Genomic DNA, 21,147 nt, shown 5'->3' on the forward strand with positions numbered 1-21,147 from the left:
GCCCCGGAAGCCAAAAAAGGAGGTCATCATGACCTTTCTGGAACTTGTGCAAACAGCTTTGGATTTGTAAAATTTAAAATTTTCCTGGCAAATCAACTGTTCAAAGAGATTTCGGGATTGCAGCTTTGGATTTCTTTAGCGGAGGAGATGTGGAAAATTTCCATTGTTGACTTTGTCATTTGCCCTCACCCTGCATTGAATCATTCTGTTGCATGATAATGCCTGTCCCCACACTGCCAATAAGACGAAGGCTAAGCTTCAGTGATTCGGGCGGCAAATGCTTCAACATCCTCAGTACAGCCCTGACCTTTCACTGGATGATTTTCACAACTTTGATGACCTGAGGAAAGATGTGCGTTGACTTTGGTTTGTATCAGATGAGGAAGTGCAAGATGGGGTACGGTTATGGATCCGTCAGCAGCAGGCTGCGGTCTATGAAACAAGAATTGATTGTCTCATCTCCCATTGGGATAAACATCTTAACACATGGAGTGATTACTTTTGAATGTAACCATACTATGGTCCCACTGTGACAGGGTTTTGGCTTTCATTTGACTGCCCCTCACACAATGGGAAACTGACTTATAATAATTATCACATGCAATTTCATAAAAATGGCATAATATAAACATATTTTTTAATTCAGTGAACAACAATGTGGCTCAGTGCCAAAGTTCTTTCCAAAAATAAAAGGCATCCATATCTCAGCATAAAGGAATTTTCAAATAATGACCCAAGAAAAAGTGATGAATCTTAACACAAAACAGGAAACAACAACAACTCACACAAGCAAAATAATTAGGTGTCAGTGAAGTAAAAGCCCTAATGGTTTGTCTGCTACAGATATGTTTTGAAAAACAGGGTTTACAATTTTATTTTTCTTGTGCTGACAACTAATTCTGTACAGAGAAAATTTTGAGCCAATAATGGATTTTATACGTGCAAGAGCATTATGTTTATTAATTTTTATTATTATTAACAGTATTATGATGCTAATTTTTTGAATATTGTTTAACTATAGCATTCACGACAAACACCTTAGGAATATTTTTAATTCTCCTTTGTCTGCAGTGGCCTATGATCCAGTATTTAAATCGCAGAGGTAATTCCAAATTGAGTATGCACACACGTCGCACCTAGATCACATTTTTTCACATAGAAGCCATCAGCATATCAAATTTTAAAAGCTTCTCTGGTCAAGGTAAATAGTTAAAACTGTAAGCTGTGTTAGTATACCGTATTTACTCGAATCTAAGACGCACTCGAATCTAAGCCGCACCCGAAAAATGAGACTCGAAATCGAGGAAAAAAATTTTCCCGAATCTAAGCCGCACCTGAAATTTGAGACTCGAAATTCAAGGGGAGAGAAAAGTTTCAGGCCGCACCTCCAAATCAAAACAAAGTTGGTCCATTGTAATACGAGACACAATTTAGGTCGAATGAATGACGATACAGCTACAGGAGTTTGGTTCGAGTCGTAAGCTTAACAGTTAAGTTTTACCAGGTAGCCATTGCTATACGTCAGGCGCTCCGTCCGTATTTATACGGGTACCCTTCCTTTTCACGTGCTTCGTCTGGTTTGAATCGATTGCTTATTTTGCTTTGATCTGATAAGTGCCGTTTTCTTTGTTATAGGTGTTAACGTCACTCTGAGCTGAAAATGCATTACTGTACTGTGTCATGCATTGTTTGTCTCATTCTGATAGTGCGTGTTTACGGCCTGTCGCCGTGCGCGGCATGGCTTGCTTTTGTGCGCGCTACCGCCGCTTACAATTAAAAAAAAAAAGAAAAGAGAGGAATCGTCTCACTAGCGAAACAATGCAAGAGACTGCTATTTGTTGTTACTTACACTGCTTTCTTTGATAATGATCAACAAGAACCAAATAATAGACTGCATATGATAGAATATGTTCTGAACGAGAGTTAGGCGAAAATTTTTCTCCGTTTGAAAATCTTTGCGGCCGCTTCTCTAGTACGTCAAATTCTGCACAGGAATTAGTCATCTTAGTTTTAAAAATCTAATCAGTTGCCGTGCTTAATTTCTGACTGTATCACTATTAGGCATAAGAAAAATATGAATGTAAACATGACACGATACGTATATTCTTCCGCGTTTGTTGTTGTCTCACTCTAGTTTCGTAGTTTATTAGGCAGATAGGATTTAAATGAAATAGCAGCAAACATGAAAGAATACGTGGCATAATGTTTACATTCATATTATTCTTATGGTGAAGAGAATTTGTATTTACTTCGTTGGATAATGTACGAAAATGCAGTGGTCGAAACTCGGGGCGGAGAAAAAAGCTCGTCTTCCACTTTTTTTTTTTTTTTTTTTTTTTTTTTTTTTTTTAATTTCTTTACTGACGCAGAGATTTTGGCGCCAGTATTTATCTCTGTGCCTACAAAGCATCCCCTTGTAGCGCTACATATATTCGACGGCAGAAGTTAGTTGTGGCGGCACCTACCAACATTTTTCAGAACTTCCGCTTGCTTTGCACTCGATTCTAAGCCGCAGGCGGTTTTTTGGATTACAAAAACCGGAAAAAAAGTGCGGCTTAGATTCGAGTAAATACGGTAGCTCTTTCTAACAGTGCTACTGAGCAACTCAATGGTGCTGCTTCTGACATTGTGGTATATACAGTATCTCTACATGGATCAAACATCTTTTACGCTAATTCAGGTGTTTTTAGTAGCTGCTCAACATAGCCAGGGCACCTAATACGCATTTTAAGTAATTCACAATAGCATCTTGGTGCAGTCTTAATAAAACAATAGTATGCCACAAACAGGACAGGTGTCAATAAGTAGCCTGCATCAAACCAAGGTTCTCCCCTCTTATTGCCTCTGACTGGTCTTTCAGAGAGAGAGAGAGAGAGAGAGAGAGAGAGAGAGAGAGAATGTGTTGTATCACTATCACTTCTCCCCATTCCTGTTCCATTTGCGTATAGTGTGTGGGAATAAAATGTGACGATAACCCCCATATGAGCTCTACTTTTCTAATTTTCCAACATGCTCATTTCACAAGATTTATATGGGAGGAAATGGTATGTTTCCTACTTTTCTTTGAACATCCAATCTCGGAATTTTAACAGTAAACCACCCCATATTGTCCACTGCTTCGCTTGTATTGTCAGCCATTTGAATTTGATGAGCATCGCCATATCACTACCATGTTTGCTATATAAACCCATGACAAAACACACTACTTCTCTTGGGATCTTCTCAATTAATACTACCCATTAAGGGTTCCAGAAAGGTGAGTCATACTCACTAATTGGTTGAATGAGTGTTTAGTACAACCCTTTTTTGTGGAAGAATTACATTTATCGGGGTTTCCTCCAAAGAATCTCAAACTGGCAAGTGCTTTTCCTGCAACCTAGTTTTATATTTCTGTTTCACTTAAAGTCACTCCATACAGTTACTTCTGGGAACTACTAAATATTTTATGACAGTTACCATTCCACAAAGCATGACATTTTATATATCATTTGGAGGCAACTGTGATTTCAAAATAGTTAAAATGTGTTATTTTTTGACACAATCACGACTATCTTTTCAGATTACTGGTTCCAACCATCTTAAATGGCCATCTTCAGATATAAAATTAAAATTAAAATCTTTATATAATTTACGATGTTACGTGTAAAACACATCTGTGTTATAAAATAAAGATATAATAAAATTCACATACACAATTGCTGCACGTAAGGGCTAAATGTTATCACTAATGTGACAGTATTCTGCTACATTATATTTAATAAAATTGAAAATAAAAATAAAATAAAAATCCATCCACAATTGATGTCTATAGGTTACAAAAGTGACAAGAATACTTCACATTTGTAAACATGTTTTGTTAAAAGGAGTTGCAGAAACATTGTCTAAATTTTCATTACTTCATTATTATAAAATGCATGATTGATCTCCTGACGAGTTAAAAGCTGTCCAATGAGCAACCAAAACCTGTTTCTCAGATGTGCCAGGCTTTCTGCTGAAGCCTGCGAGACTTGACTACAATGTAAACAAACCAAGAGTCAAAGATGTAGTGCCCTCTAGTGGACATTGGCAACTCTACATTATATTTAAAGAATTTTTATATGGGAGCACTGTGAATCACCAAAACAAAAAAGGCTTCCCAAGTGTGGTCACACGCAAAGATTGTGCCTGCTGCATTCTTCGAATTTAATGGGATAGTATATCATGAGTCCTTGTCACAAGGTCAAACAATTAGCACAGAGTTCCGTTGCACCAATTTGTGAGAAATAAAATGCATCATCTAACTTTATAGTGAAACAATCCATTGCTTTTGCAACACAAAAATGCACTTGCTCACATTTTACAGCTTATCTGTAAATTTTTGGTCCAAATCAGTACCATAATGATGTGTCCGAGTACATACTCAAAGCTCCCAAAAATAAAGAAAACCTTAAAGGGGCATTATTTTATAACCATAGATAAGATTAAAAGCATATTGCTGAGAGAGCTAAAAGCTATATCAAAGATCAAGTTTCAAAAATGTTTCATGTATCAGTAAAAGGGCAGGTGTAAGTGTAAATAACCAAAGTGGGCTATTTTGAAAGGGATAAAATGCAGTAAATAAAAATTCTTTTGGAAAAACAAAAAATCCTGTAATTTTTTTAACACACCTCATACTATTGTCACGAACCTCTCTTTGCTTTTATAGCATCTTTTTAACATGGTTAACAAAATATGATGAGCCTTTCTCAACCCCCCAGCCCCACCACCCACCCTCAACACACACATTGTGCAATACTTTTGAATTATACTGGTTGATAGTCTTTATCTTCATCCCTTGTGATTAATGCCTGGTGTTAACTGCTTGAATAATTCTGCTTATTTATTTTCTCCAACTGAACACAAAATTTTAACTAAGTACAAGTTTTTGTCATACATACCGAACATCATGGATAGTCTCAGTATGGAGAGAGTCAAATAATAACCACACAATAGAAAAAACAAAATTTGGCATGTGCTTCTCTGCAGTGCTTTGAGCAACAACACAGTCATTTATATTCCATTTACTTCACTTTTAAATTACATTTAAAATGGTGATCACCATTCAACAGTGCCGTAATACTTCCCTCTTTCCAAGTTATGAAATGGTTTTAATTTTAAAGTAAGAAAGATGCATATTTCAAAAGAAAAAAACTGAAAGTATAGACAATTGTTGGCAAAACTGAGGTTTCAAGTCAATTACATGAACATTATTACCATTATTGACTTGAAACAGACACTATGCACAAATACAAGAATGAAATTTATATAGCTTAACACCAGTACTAGTATGATAAGGAAAGAAAACAGAATACTGGGCTAATATTTTTTTAGACTTTTGTGAAATGAGAAGAATATATTTAGAAATCTTTCTTTACAAAAAAGGGACTTTTCTACTTTCCTGACTTACTTTCATGATGCTAACTCCTGAGCCAATATTAACCAAGAGATATGGAAAGATATTTGGGTCCGCATTTTGAAACTTGTACTCAGGATTGCCATGGCGGTGGTATTCAAATGCTTCATCTGTAATGTTCTTCAGTAAGAAATTGCACCCCTTGATCAAGCAGCTCATCTCATCCTCTTTGTCAACTCTAACAAGAAGTTTTTCAGTGCAACAGAGTTAGTCAATTTTTTTAAAAAAATCTGAGTGTTATTGGTTTTAAAAGTATAAAGTTTGCAGTACAAAATCTAAGGCTTATTTTACAATAAATTTTACAAAAGTTAAAATACTTACGAAAGACCCAGTTTTTGTTGAAGAAGTTCTGTGTACTTATAAGCTCCTCCACCAGTAGCTTTTATGGTTTTTCCGACCATATTTTCTCTGCTATTAACCAAATTAGCTTCAATAAAATTCAAACAATTTTCAATGTATTTTGTTTCAAATTTAATGAAGTGCAATCTAGCTCCTTCCGATACCTCATATAATCGATGCTCCTACAAAGAGAAAACCATAATCAATAAAGCTCTAGCTGTAACACTAAATTTCAAAAAGGCAACGAGCACTACTTAACTCCTTACTATATACCGGTGAGCCAAACAGGAAAATCACTGTGTGCTTTTAGCATGAATTTTTTTCTTTTACTAATACAGAACTACTACATGACACGACATAACTACAAATACATTACTTATGCTGTCCAATGGCATACAAGCTACTTCAATATTTCTTCACTCATACAGTATGGAACATTTTCAAACAGATTCTATCCTTATTCATACAGAAATGAACTTTACAATTCAAACAAAGAACAAAGGATCAATCCACCCTTCAACTGTAGAAATTTGCATCATTGTTGACCCCCCAATACAGGTAAGTGTTTAACATTCACTCATTTTTGTGTGAATAAGGCCTGAAACTGTTTCAAAATGTCTCATACTGCATGTGTAGTGGAGTACTGATGTAGACTGCGTGCCACTGGACAGGATGAGTTATATCATGCCATACAGTACTTGTAAAGAAACAATGAACTGTTATATGTTGCACCTTACATGCATTGTATGCCAGGAATGTACCAAACCATTTATTTCTTACGTTCTGCAAAATAAAACTTCTTTTCAGAATTGCTTGTCAATATGGTCTACTAACCTCAAAAACTACAGTACTGGCTATTAAAGTTGCTACACCACAAAGATGACGTGCTACAGATGCGAAATTTAACCGACTGGAAGAAGATGCTGTGATATGCAAATGATTAGCTTTTCAGAGCATTCACACAAGGTTGGGAGCATTCACACAAGGTTGGCGTCGGTGGTGACACCTACAACATGCTGACATGAGGAAAGTTTCCAACTGATTTCTCATACAGAAACAACAGTTGACCGGTGTAGCCTGGTGAAACGTTGTTGTGATGCCTTGTGTAAGGAGGAGAAATGCGTACCATCACGTTTCCGACTTTGATAGAGGTCGGATTGTAGCCTATTGCAATTGCGGTTTATCGTATTGTGACATTGCTGCTCGCGTTGGTCGAAATCCAATGACTGTTAGCAGAATATGGTGTTGATGGGTTCAGGAGGGTAATACGGAATGTCGTGCTGGATCCCAATGGCCTCGTATCAGTAGCAGTCAAGATGACAGGCATCTTATCCGCATGGCTGTAATGGACCATGCAGCCATGTCTCGATCCCTGAGTCAACATATGGGGATGTTTGCAAGACAACAACCATCTGCACGAACAGTTCGACAATGTTTGCAGCAGCATGGACTATCAGCTCCGAGACCATGGCTGGGGTTACCCTTAATGCTGCATCACAGACAGGAACACCTGCGATGGTGTACTCAACGACGAACCTGGGTGCACGACTGGCAAAACGTCATTTTTTCGGATGAATCGAGGTTCTGTTTACAGCATCACGATGGCCACATCCATGTTTGGCGACATCGTGTTTTTTTTTTTTTTTTTTTTTTTTTTTTTTTTTTTTTTTTTTTTTTTGGGGGGGGGGGGGGGGGGGGGTTTAAGGGCACTTAACTACTGAGGTCATTAGCGCCCAGTCACAATTGTTAGAGCACATAGAATCTAGTAAAACTCAAAGGGGGGGGGGGACACCAGAAAGTTCTTACAAAGATGCAGATAAAATAAGTGAAAGAGTTAGATGTCTTTGGACAAGCCAGTCAAAGTAATGAAACGAAGTACACAAGCAGCTGCTCGAGCGTCATCAGCTACATTATCCTGTAAAGTAGATGGCAGAGACAGGACAACACGAGATTGACTGAAACTGGGACACGACAATAAAACATGGCGCACTGTTAATGCATGACCAAAGGGCACTGCGGGGCTGGGTCACCGGAGAGCAGGTGGCTAAACTGGCAATGCCCAATCCGCAACCTGTTCAGAAGGACCTCTTCTCGCCAGTATGATCGGGAGGAGGTTGTCCAAGCAGTTGGGAACGGTTTTACTGCCCGGAGCTTGTTTCCTTGAAGTGATGACTAAGTATCCCACCACAAGGACACAAGCCTCTTACAAACAACCCCATTAACGTCAGTTGATGGGACACAATGGGAGGCTGGCCGAGGCAGGAGGACTGCAGCCTTGGCTGCAGCATCAGCAGCCTCATTCCCAGGCACTCCTACATGGCCGGGAACCCACAGAAAGCTGATAGGAGAGCCATCGTGAGCACCCGAATGGAGGGACTGCTGGATCTGTTGCACCAAGGGATGGACCGGATATGGAGCTCCAAGGCTCTGAAGAGCACTGAGTGAATCAGAGCAGAGTACATACGATGAATGGCGGTGGCGGCGGGCATACTGAACGGCCTGGAGAGCAAAAAGCTCGGCCATTATGCTGGAACACTGGTCGAGGAGCTGGTATTTAAAGGTGACGGCCCCGACGACAAAGGCACAGCCGACACCATCGTCAGTTTTCGTCAGTTTTGGAGCCATCAGTGTAAATAAAGGTGTGATTGGCAAGTTGCGCACGAAGTTCGACAAACCGTGAGCAATACACTGCAGCCGGAGTACCCTCCTTCGGGAGCGAGCTGAGGTCGAGATAAATATGAACCGGAGCCTGGAGCCAAGGTGGTGTCGGGCTCTCACCCTCTCTGAAGGTGGTAGGGAGGGCAAAATCCAATTGCCGAAGCAGGCGACGAAAGCGGACTCCAGGGGGCAGCAGGGCAGACACATACAACCCATACTGACGGTCGAGAGAATCGGCGAAGAAGGACTGATAAGAGGGGTGGTCGGGCATTGAAAACAGCTGGCAGGCATACCGACAAAGCAGTACGTCGCGCCGGTAGGTCAATGGTAATTCGGCAGCTTCAGCATAAAGACTCTCGAAGGGACTAGTGTAGAATTCTCCGGTCGCAAGACGTAACCCCCAATGGTGGATGGAGTTGAGACGGCGTAAGAGGGATGGCCGAGCAGACGAGGCTCCCATAATCCAGCTCTGATCGGACTATGGACCGATACAAGCGAAGCAGGACAGTGCGATCCGCTCCCCAAGATGAACCACTAAGAACTCTGAGGACATTAAGGGAACGTGTACAACGGGCAGCCAAATAAGAGACGTGCGGAGACCAACAAAGTTTCCTGTCCAGTGTGAGCCCTAGAAACTTAGTTGTTTCCACGAATGGGAGAACAACGGGACCAAGATGTAAGGATGGTAGAAGGAATGCTTTGTATCGCCAAAAGTTGATGCAAACCGTCTTCTCTTCAGAGAACCGGAAGCCATTTGCCACACTCCATGAGTATAGGCTGTCTAGACAATGCTGAAGGCAGCGCTCCAGGAGGCATGTTCTCTGGGCACTGCAGTAGATCGCGAAGTCATCGACAAAAAGAGAGCCGGAGACATTAGGTGGAATGCAGTCCATAATTGGATTGATTGCTATGGCAAAAAGGGCTACGCTCAAGACGGAGCCCTGAGGCACTCCGTTCTCCTGGAGGAAGACATCGGACAATACGGAACCCACACGTACCCTAAACTTTCGATCTATTAAAAAGGAATCAGTAAAAAGGGGCAGGCGGCCGCGTAGACCCCACCTGTGCATAGTGCGGAGGATACCTCCTCTCCAACAGGTATCATAAGCCTTCTCCAAATCGAAGAACACGGCTACCGTTTGGCGCTTTCGCAAAAAGTTGTCGATGATGAATTTCGACAAGGTCACAAGGTGGTCAACTGCGGAGCGGCGGCGACGAAAGCCGCATTGAACATTGGTAAGTAGCCGTCGAGATTCAAGAATCCAAACGAACCGAGCGTTAACCATGCGCTCCATCACCTTACAGACACAGCTTGCAAGAGAAATGGGGCGGTAACTAGAAGGAAGGTGTCTATCCTTCCCGGGTTTGGGTATAGGAACAACGACAGCGTCACGCCAACGCATGGGGACTTGACCTTCGGTCCAGACGCGATTGTAGGTACGAAGAAGGAAGCTTTTGCCTGCCGGAGAAAGTTGTGCCAGCATCTGAACGTGAATGGCATCTGGCCCCGGAGCAGAGGACCGGGACAGTGCAAGTGCACGCTCGAGTTCCCGCATAGTAAAGGGTGAATTATAATTTTCCAGATTCAGCGAGTGGAAGGAAGGTTGCCGAGCCTCTTATGCCTCTTTCCTGGGAAGGAAGGCAGGGTGGTAATGGGCGGAGCTTGAAACCTCCGCGAAAAAGCGGCCGAAGGCGTTGGAGACATCCACAGGATCAACAAGGACCTCATTACCTGAAGTCAGGCCAGGTACCGAGGAGTGGGCCTTAATGCCTGACAGCCGGCGCAGGCCACCCCAGACGACAGAAGAGGGAGTAAAACTGTTAAAGGACCTGGTGAAAGAGGCCCAACAAGCTTTTTTGCTGTCTTTGATGACTCTACGGCATTGCGCTCGGAGTCGTTTGTATCCAATACAATTCACCAACGTAGGATGGCGGCGAAAGGTGAGTAAAGCACGTCGTCGAGCACAGATAGCATCTCTACAAGCCTCATTCCACCAGGGGACGGAAACGCGATGTGAAGAAGAGGTAGTACGAGGAATGGAACGTTTGGCAGCATTGATGATAACAGCCGTGAGGTATTCGACCTGACTGTCACAACTGAGAAAATCGTGGTCTGGAAAGGTCGCCAGGGAGGAGTAAAGTCCCCAGTCAGCTTTCGGTATGTGCCAACTCGAAGGACGTGGGGATGGGGTGTGGTGCTGGAGACGTACGACACAGGGGAAGTGGTCGCTCGAATAGGTGTCAGAAAGGACATACCACTCGAACTGACGGGCAAGAGTGGTAGAACAGATCGAGAGGTCCAAGTGGGAGTAGGTATGAGTAGAGTCCGAGAGGAAAGTCGGGGCGCCAGTACTGAGGCAGACAAGATTGAGATGGTTGAAGACATCCGCCAAGAGGGAGTCTCTCTGACAGGATACAGGAGAGCCCCAAAGGGGATGATGAGCATTGAAGTCGCCAAACAATAAAAACAGCAGAGGAAGCTGAACAATCAGGTGCATCATGTCAGCCCGACTAACTGCGGATGACGATGGAGTGTAGACGGTACAAACAGAAGAAGTAAAGGCAGAAAGAGTAATACGGACAGCTATTGCTTGGAGTGGGGTGGTCAATGGGATGGGATGGTAATGGACATCGTCCCAAACGAACAACATGACCCCACCATGAGCTGGAATACCATCCACAGGGGTGAGGTCAGACCGCTCCGAGGTATAGTGGGTAAAAGCAATACGGTCAGTTGGGTGCAACTTGGTTTCCTGGAGACCAAGGACGAGTGGACAGTGCAGGCGGAGGAGCAGTTGTAATTCCTCCCGATTAGATCGAATACCTCTTATGTTCCAATGTAACAAAGCCATCGCTAGTCAGAAAAAAGGGGGAACGAAACAGGTGAAGAGCTGGTCACCTCGACGGCTGTGGAGGGCCAGGTTTCGAGGGAACAACGCTACAACCGGCGGGAGGCGGATCCTGTTCCATTGAGTCGTCGCCAGCTGCGGCCGCTTTCCCAGGTTGCGTAGGAGGGGCAGCATCATTCGCCGACGAGAGGCCAGCTGAGCGCCTGGCAGCAGAGCGTCCCGGCGAAACTGAGGACGGCCAGGAGCAGCGACTCACGGATGGAGCGTCAGACAAAACGCGCTGGGGTGGAGAGGGGGATAAAGACTACTTCTTGGAAGTCTGATGAGGCACGGGGATGGTGGGCTGGACCCGAAGAAGGTCCTCACGCGCGGGGTCCGTTTTGGAACGCCGGACCTCAGAAGCCAGTGTCCGGAACGTTTCCCCGATGGACGCCTGAGAAGAGGGTCGCTTCTCAGGCGGCGGAGGGGGAGGAGGGGGAAGGGTGGCCCCTGGGGCAGATGGGGCAGGGGCCGTGAGGGAGGAGGATTTGGAAGGGAGGGATTTGGGAGACGGAGGCATAGACCCCGGATGGGGTGAGGAGGTGGAGGGGGGGGGACAGGATAGGGGTGAGGATACTGTGGAAGGAGTGGACACGACTGAGGCAAACAAAGTTGTCAACGTCACGGGATGGAGGCGGTCATACTTCTTCCTGGCCTCAGAATAAGAGAGACGATCCAAAGTTTTTAATTCTTGAATCTTCTTCTCCATCTGATACACGGGGCAGTCTAAAGATCTAGGCGAGTGGATGCCAGGACAATTGACGCACCGAGGTGGTGGGGTGCATGTATGTTCCTCACGAAGAGGACGTCCACAATCGCCACAAAGGGGCTCAGCCTCACACCGTGACGACATGTGCCCAAAGCGCAAACACCTAAAGCAGCGCATAGGAGGCGGGACGTAAGGTCGCACGTCGCACCGGTAGCACATCACCTTTACCTTCCCGGGAGAACGTCCCCCTCGAAGGCGAGGATAAAGGCCCCGGTGTCGATGCGACGGTCTTTGGGGCCGCGCTGGACTCACTGGACGAAATGCACGCCTCGGCGCTCCAGGTTGGCCCTGAGCTCCTCATCAGATTGCAGCAGGAGGTCCCGATGAAAAATAACCCCCTGTGTCCTATTCAGTGCCAGATGCGGGACAATGGACACTGGGATGTCCCCTAGTCGGTCGCACGCCTGGAGCGCTGCTGACTGTGTGGTGGAGGTGGTCTTTATAAGAACGGACCCCGAACCCATTTTACTGAGAGCCTTGATTTCCCTGAAGATGTCCTCGATGTGCTGGACAAAGAACATGGGCTTGGAGGTGGCGAACGTCCCCCCATCAGTCCGAGAACAGACTAAATAGCGGGGGAAGTACTTCGCCCCAAGCCAGCGGGCCTGTCCTTCCTCCCAGGGAGTGGCCAAGGGGGAAAGGGCAGGAGAACCAGAACCAGAGACAGTACCTTTCTGTTTAAAAGACTCGGCCGCAGATCAATACCACCCACTCCGACCAGGGGCTCTCCCCACGGGCGCCACCCAGCATCAGCAAGGGCCACCTGGCAGGATGACCATTGCCAGCAGTCCTGATGCCCCAAGGAGACGGGCATCTACTCCTTGGCCGACGTGGGGAGGGTGCAGCTCAGGTATCGGCAGTACGATCCCTGTGTTGTCAGGGGCCTACAACCTAGAGGGTACATGACGACCCCACCACAACGAGCTGGCTACCGTGCTGGATTTCGGGTGCCATGGAAAGTCCATCATGATCGTAGGTGCAGATGGGGATGCACTATGGGCGTAACTTGTGCAACCCATCAGGCGTTTAGGCCCAATTTGAGGAATAGTGGGTGTGGTTACAACGCCGTTACAATGCTGAGTGCCAAGGTCTTAGTGCACTGAGGACCAGTGATACACCACGTAAGGCGTCCTTCCCCAAAAGGCTCGTACTTCTGTAGAATTTTGAAAAAAGGAGGTCAAACCCCACGGGGGACCATCACATGGAAGGCCGAAACGGTTGAAACTCCTTTCCGTCGCCTCTTACGACAGGCAGGAGTACCTCAGACCTATTCTTACCCCGGACTCACAGGAGGGAGGGGGGGGGGGGGGGGCGACATCGCGGTGAATGCACATTGGAAGCGTGTATTCATCATCGCCATACTGGCGTATCACCCTGTGTGATGGTATGGGGTGCCATTAGTTACACATCTCTGTCACCTCTTGTTCGCATTGATGGCACTTTGAACAGTGGACGTTACATTTCAGATGTGTTACGAACCGTGGCTCTACCCTTCATTCGATCCCTGCGAAACCCTACATTTCAGCAGGATAATGCACGACCGCGTGTTGCAGGTCCTGCATGGGCCTCTCTGGATACAGAAAATGTTCGACTGCTGCCCTGGCCAGCACATTCTCCAGATCTCTCAACAATTGAAAACATCTGGTCAATGGTGGCCGAGCAACTGGCTCGTCACAATACGCCAGTCACTACTCTTGATGAACTGTGTTATCGTGTTGAAGCTGCATGGGCAGCTGTACCTGTACATGCCATCGAAGCTCTGTTTCACTCAATGCCCAGGCGTATCAAGGCCATTATTATGGCCAGAGGTGGTTGTTCTGGGAACTGATTTCTCAGGATCTATGCACCCAAATTGCGTGAAAATGTAATCACATGTCAGTTCTAGTATAATATATTTGTCCAATGAATACCCGTTTATCATCTGCATTTCTTCTTGGTGTAACAATTTTAATGACCAGTTGTGTAATACACAAATTATTTTCACAAAAAGAAAAAAAAAGGCTTCATGCATAAAGGGGTTAAAACGAAGCATCACATGGTCTTAATGATAGAGACTAAAACATTACATGTGAAGTCAAATTCATTAACAAAGGTAGTGTTCTTATCTAAAATAAAATAAACTTATAAACAAATACATTGTAATTCAATACTGCTTAAAATTCTGGAGCTGAGGAGTCAAACTTAGAAAAAAAAAATGGCGAAACCCCATTAAGGAATTAGAGAAACTAAGTTTGGAGCAACTGCAATGAAAAATAATAGTGTTTCTTCGACAAGAATTAAGGAGCTGAGGTTTGTTTAACTGCTAATGAAAGAAACAATATTATGAGAAGGAAAGTTGCTACTCACCTTATACCGGAGATGCCGAGTCGCAGATAGGCACACAAAAAGACTCTCACAATTAAATCTTTTAGGGTTTCAGTTGCCTGAGACTGCAATCATGCATGTGAGTTGCATTTGTGTGTGTGTGTGTGTGTGTGTGTGTGTGTGTGTGTGTGTGTGTGCGCGCGCGCACTCCGCTATATGATGAGTAGCGAGTTTTCTTCTCATAATACTGTTACATTCCATACTGGATTTCCCATTGTTTGCCAATGAAAGAAATTAAACATAAATGTTACACTAGTTGAGATTAGGAATAAACTTGCCTCTGGCGCAAAACGATCTTCAGTTTGTTTTTATTGTGTCAGCAGAACTGAGAACCATTTTTGCAGTTAGAGGCAAATTTAGTCCTAATCTCAACTTATCATATAACTGTGTTCAATCATTGATAAAAAGTTTATATATATTATGCTAGTGTTGTGGCTCACAGCCTAGTGCTAGCTTTTTTTTTTAATTTCATTTCATTTAAGCTAGTTATACATTCAAAACAACTCCCATTAAGTGCCATAAAACAGTGTACACAACTCTAGATCTTCCCAGCCCACGATAATCTGAGAAAATTACTGAAATTTGAACTTGGGACTTAAATGTCAGTGGTCATTAAAATTGATTACTGAATTACAGAAGCAGTCAAACTAATTAGGACATGAAAGAACACAATATATAATTCAGAATGATGGATCTGGAACATTATAAACCAATTCAAGAAGTTACAGGGTGTTTCAAAAATGACCGGTATATTTGAAACGGCAATAAAAACTAAACGAGCAGCGATAGAAATACACCGTTTGTTGCAATATGCTTGGGACAACAGTACATTTTCAGGCAGACAAACTTTCGAAATTACAGTAGTTACAATTTTCAACAACAGATGGCGCTGCGGTCTGGGAAACTCTATAGTACGATATTTTCCACATATCCACCATGCGTAGCAATAATATGGCGTAGTCTCTGAATGAAATTACCCAAAACCTTTGACAACGTGTCTGGCGGAATGGCTTCACATGCAGATGAGATGTACTGCTTCAGCTGTTCAATTGTTTCTAGATTCTGGCGGTACACCTGGTCTTTCAAGTGTCCCCACAGAAAGAAGTCACAGGGGTTCATGTCTGGCGAATAGGGAGGCCAATCCACGCCGCCTCCTGTATGTTTCGGATAGCCCAAAGCAATCACACGATCATCGAAATATTCATTCAGGAAATTAAAGACGTCGGCCGTGCGATGTGGCCGGGAACCATCTTGCATAAACCACGAGGTGTTCGCAGTGTCGTCTAAGGCAGTTTGTACCGCCACAAATTCACGAATAATGTCCAGATAGCATGATGCAGTAATCGTTTCGGATCTGAAAAACGGGCCAATGATTCCTTTGGAAGAAATGGCGGCCCAGACCAGTACTTTTTGAGGATGCAGGGACGATGGGACTGCAACATGGGGCTTTTCGGTTCCCCATATGCGCCAGTTCTGTTTATTGACGAAGCCATCCAGGTAAAAATAGGATTCGTCAGTAAACCAAATGCTGCCCACATGCATATCACCGTCATCAATCCTGTGCACTATATCGTTAGCGAATGTCTCTCGTGCAGCAATGGTAGCGGCGCTGAGGGGTTGCCGCGTTTGTATTTTGTATGGACAGAGGTGTAAACTCTGGCGCATGAGACGATACGTGGACGTTGGCATCATTTGGACCGCAGCTGCAACACAGCGAACGGAAACCCGAGGCCGCTGTTGGATCACCTGCTGCACTAGCTGCGCGTTGCCCTCTGTGGTTGCCGTACGCGGTTGCCCTACCTTTCCAGCACGTTCATCCGTCACGTTCCCAGTCCGTTGAAATTTTTCAAACAGATCCTTTATTGTATCGCTTTTCGGTCCTTTGGTTACATTAAACCTCCGTTGAAAACTTCGTCTTGTTGCAACAACACTGTGTTCTAGGCGGTGGAATTCCAACACCAGAAAAATCCTCTGTTCTAAGGAATAAACCATGTTGTCTACAGCACACTTGCACGTTGTGAACAGCACACGCTTACAGCAGAAAGACGATGTACAGAATGGCGCACCCACAGACTGCGTTGTCTTCTATATCTTTCACATCACTTGCAGCGCCATCTGTTGTTGAAAATTGTAACTACTGTAATTTCGAAAGTTTGTCCGCCTGAAAATGTACTGTTGTCCCAAGCATATTGCAACAAACGGTGTATTTCTATCGCTGCTCGTTTAGTTTTTACTGCCGTTTCAAATATACCGGTCATTTTTTAAACACACTGTGTGAAATTCTACAGAGCTTCATAATACATTTACAATCAGTATTAAACTGTCTACAGTAACAGAGGAATGGAATGGGAAGTGATATTAGATAGGGAGCTACATCATGGGTCTGGGAGGAAGAGAAAAAAGAGAGGGGGGGGGGGGGGGGAGGAGGAGGAGGAGGAGGAGGAGGAGGAGGAGGAGGAGGGATTTGGAGAGGGTGTGAGTGTGTGCATCGAGTGGATGGTATGCTAGAAAGATGGCACTGAAAAAGTGTGTTACGTGGGTTACAACACAGAGGCATCGATGGAGGAGTAATGAGAAGAAACTGTCTGTGTCTCCCTGTGTAAAGTTCTAAAAAAGAGAAGTTGGACAACATTTTGCCATTTCCTAGGACTTCACAATTCCTTCGGATCAACAATCTTCTCACCAGTTCAGTATGGCCAGCCACAAATTTCTCTTTTGAGTCAACTTCTTCATCTCAGAGAGCACTTGTACATTACAGCCTCAGTCATTTGCTAGATGTATTCCCCTACAGTTTTTATCCTCTAAAGCACCCTCTAGTGTCACGGGAGTTATTCAATGAAGCCTTAACACATGTCCCATCATCCCACCCCTTCTTGTTGATGATGTTTTCCTTATGTTCCTTTCCTTGCTGATTCTGTAGAGAACCTCATCATTCCTTATCTTATCAGTCCACATCCTTTTATAGCACCACATCTCAAATGCTTCAGTTCTCTACTTTTCAGTATTCACACAATATTCACTACCATACAGTGATGTGATCTGCACATACATTCTTAGAAACTTAGCCTTCAGATTTAGGTCAACATATGATCCCAGATCCACAGCTGCAAAATACTAACACGAATTCTTTACAGACGAATGGAAAAACTGGTAGAAGCCAACCTCGGGGAAGATCAGTTTGGATTCCGTAGAAATATTGGAACAAATGAGGCAATACGTACCTTACGACTTATCTTAGAAGAAAGATTAAGGAAAGACAAACCTACATTTCTAGCATTTGTAGACTTAGAGAAAGCTTTTGACAATGTTGACTGGAACACTCTCTTTCAAATTCTAAAGGTGGCAGGGGTAAAATACAGGGAGCGAAAGGCTCTTTACAATTTGTACAGAAACCAGATGGCAGTTATAAGAGTCGAGGGGCATGAAAGAGAAGCAGTGGTTGGGAAGGAGTGAGACAGGGTTGTAGCCTCTCCCCAATGTTATTCAATCTGTATATTGAGCAAGCAGTAAAGGAAACAAAAGAAAAATTTGGAGTAGGTATTAAAATCCATGGAGAAGAAATAAAAACTTTGTGGTTCGCCAATGACATTGTAATTCTGTCAGAGACAGCAAAGGACTTGGAAGAGTAGTTGAACGGAATGGACAGTGTCTTGAAAGGAGGATATAAGATGAACATCAACAAAAGCAAAACTAGGATAATGGAATGTAGTCGAATTAAGTCGGGTGATGCTGAGGGTATTAGATTAGGAAATGAGACACTTAAAGTAGTAAAGGAGTTTTGCTATTTGGGGAGCAAAATAACTGATGATGGTCGAAGTAGAGAAGATATAAAATGTAGACTGGCAATGGCAAGGAAAGCGTTTCTGAAGAAGAGAAATTTGTTAACATCGAGTATGGATTTAAGTGTCAGGAAGTCGTTTCTGAAAGTATTTGTGTGGAGTGTAGCCATGTATGGAAGTGAAACATGGACGATAAATAGTTTGGACAGGAAGAGAATAGAAGCTTTCGAAATGTGGTGCTACAGAAGAATGCTAAAGATTAGATGGGTAGATCACGTAACTAATGAGGAGGTATTGAATAGAATTGGGGAGAAATCGAGTCTGTGGCACAACTTGACGAGAAGAAGAGACCGGTTGGTAGGACATGTACTGAGGCATCAAGGGATCACAAATTTAGCATTGGAGGGCAGTGTGAAGGGTAAAAATCGTAGAGGGAGACCAAGAGATGAATACACTAAGCAGATTCAGAAGGATGCAGGTTGCAGTAGGTACTGGGAGATGAAAAAACTTGCACAGGATAGGGTAGCATGGAGAGCTGCATCAAAGCAGTCTCAGGACTGAAGACCACAACAACAACAACAACATGATCCCAGCTAGCATCTCTTTTCCATGGATGCCCCATTTGTCTGTGCTGATCTACTATTTGTGTTGTTCTTGCTTCATATGTCACTTTGCACCGAACATAGCAGAATTCCTTAACTTTGTCTACTTTGTGGTCCCCAATTTTTTATGTTAAGTTTATCACTAATCTCATTTCTGCTACTCATCGCTCTTGCCTCTCTTTGGTTAACTCTTCTGCCATCTTCTGTACTCATTTGACAATTCATTCCAGTCAACACATTCTGTAATTCTTCTTCACTTTCACTGATGATACAAATGTTAACAGTGAATCTTATCATTCACATCCTTTAATGATGAATTTTAATCCACTCCTTAACTTTTCTTTTATTTCCATCATAGGTAGAACATCAGTGGCAAAAGTCTACATCTCTGTCTTACACTATTTTTAATATGAGCACTTCGTTCTTTGTTTTCCATTCTTACATTTTCCTCATGGTTCTTGAACATTGTAAATTATCCATCTTTCGCTATAGGTTACTCCTACTTTTCTAAGAATTTCATACATCTTGCAATATTTCTCCCTTTTTAAATGCTGTTTCCAGGTTGACATAATCCTATGAACTTGTCTCGATTTTTCTTAAGTCTTGTCGACATTATCAATCACATCATCAGAATTGCCCCTCTGGTGCCTGTATCTTTCTGAAAGCCAAACTGATTGTCATCTAACATACCACTGACTTTTTTGCAATTCCTATTAATTTCATTCCTAAGTAAAGGTGTGTGTTCCTAAATTTCCCTGAACATTATTTTACTTCCTTGTTTCAATCAATCATTTTAAGTATTTCTTCCGTTAAACCAGATTTCTTCAGGAAACTTCAAACGCATCTCATCATTCCTCAGTATCTCACATCTTCGTACACTGGTTCTTCCAGATGAGTCTCTTAAGCTTCAACCTACTCTAAATAACTAAAGTGTTATCCAAGACTGGCTGCTCGTGGGCACACCTTACAATCCAATATCTGATTTCAGTCTCTCTCTCTCTCTCTCTCTCTCTCTCTCTCTCTCTCTCTGACCATGATGTAATCTAACTGGAATCTTTTCATATCTCCAGGTCTTTTCCAAGCATAATTCCTCCTTTTGTGATTTCTGAATAATGTAGTCACCATTACTAGCTGCAACTTATTGCAGAACTCAATTAGCTTTTCACATCATCTCATTCCTACTACCAGGCTCATATTCTCCCATAGCTCTCTTCCAAATGTTCACCTACTACCACATTCCAATCCCTCAAGATTATTAGATTATCTCATTTTACATACTGAATTACCCATTCAATACCCTCATATACTTCATCTCTTAATCTTTGATTTGTGACACTGGCATGTAAAGCTGAACTGCTGTTGTTGGCATTGGTTTTCTGTTGACTCTGAAGAGAACAACCGTATCACTAAACCACTGAATTATTCACAGTAACTCACTCTCTGCCCTCCTCTCCTGTTTATAATAAATCCTATTTCCATTATATCATTTTCTGCTGGTGTTGATATTACCTTATATTTATTTGACCAGAAATAATTATTTTTGTCATTTCAACGTCACTGACTCCCACTATATCTAGGCAGAGCCTTTGCATTTCTCTTTTCAAATTTTCTAGCTTCCCTACAACACACAAACTTCTGACATTCAACACTCTGACTTTCAGTATGTTATTCTTGTCTTGGTTATTCATTCTTTTTATCTCCACCTTGGCAGCCCCTCTCAAACATCTAAATGAGGGACTAATCCAGAATTTTTTGTCAATGGAGAGATCAACATGACACTTTTTTCAGTTACACAGTGCATGTCATTTGGATATACACTGTGTGTTTCCACTGTCTTCTGCCTCCTCATGCTGATGATCACTGATGATTCTTCTGCCTTTTAGGAGCAGTTTCCCACCCCAAGGGCAAGAGTTTGTCCTGAAACTCCACCCACTCCTCCAGATTCTTTGACAAGACTGTTGGCAGAAAAAGAATGACTCCTTATACAAAATGTCTTCTGCCACTACTGCTGATGATTTCTATGCAAAGTTTAGGCTGTGGCTGGGTTCAAACCGATGATCCAGGACATTCTGATAACCAGGCAAGATGTTTCCGAAGATCATAGGCCCACCTTCCGTTTAAGTACTTTTATATCTAGATCACCTTAGACAGAACTGAAACTGATTCAAAGAAGTCATGCTTTTTGATAATGCCATGTACTATTCAAGTAATCTGCTTTATTTGTTTATCACTTCTTATAGTTTTCCCTGTGCTAACCATACTGATTGTTTTCACTTGACGCACATCACTTTTCTTTACAAAGCATCACAGTAGTTAC

General features: G+C 43.1%; 1 protein-coding gene across 1 annotated transcript in view; it reads right to left on the bottom strand.

Annotated features, from left to right (window-relative positions):
* The window catches only part of LOC126161917 (4'-phosphopantetheine phosphatase), a 177,767-nt gene that overhangs the window by 132,994 nt on the left and 23,626 nt on the right, over positions 1-21,147 (bottom strand). Inside the window, 2 exon segments of the mRNA XM_049918086.1 lie at positions 5,426-5,609; positions 5,753-5,952. Coding sequence (XP_049774043.1) covers positions 5,426-5,609; positions 5,753-5,952 — 384 coding nt within the window.

Source organism: Schistocerca cancellata, chromosome 2, assembly GCF_023864275.1.
Source record: "Schistocerca cancellata isolate TAMUIC-IGC-003103 chromosome 2, iqSchCanc2.1, whole genome shotgun sequence".
Taxonomy (NCBI): domain Eukaryota; kingdom Metazoa; phylum Arthropoda; class Insecta; order Orthoptera; family Acrididae; genus Schistocerca; species Schistocerca cancellata.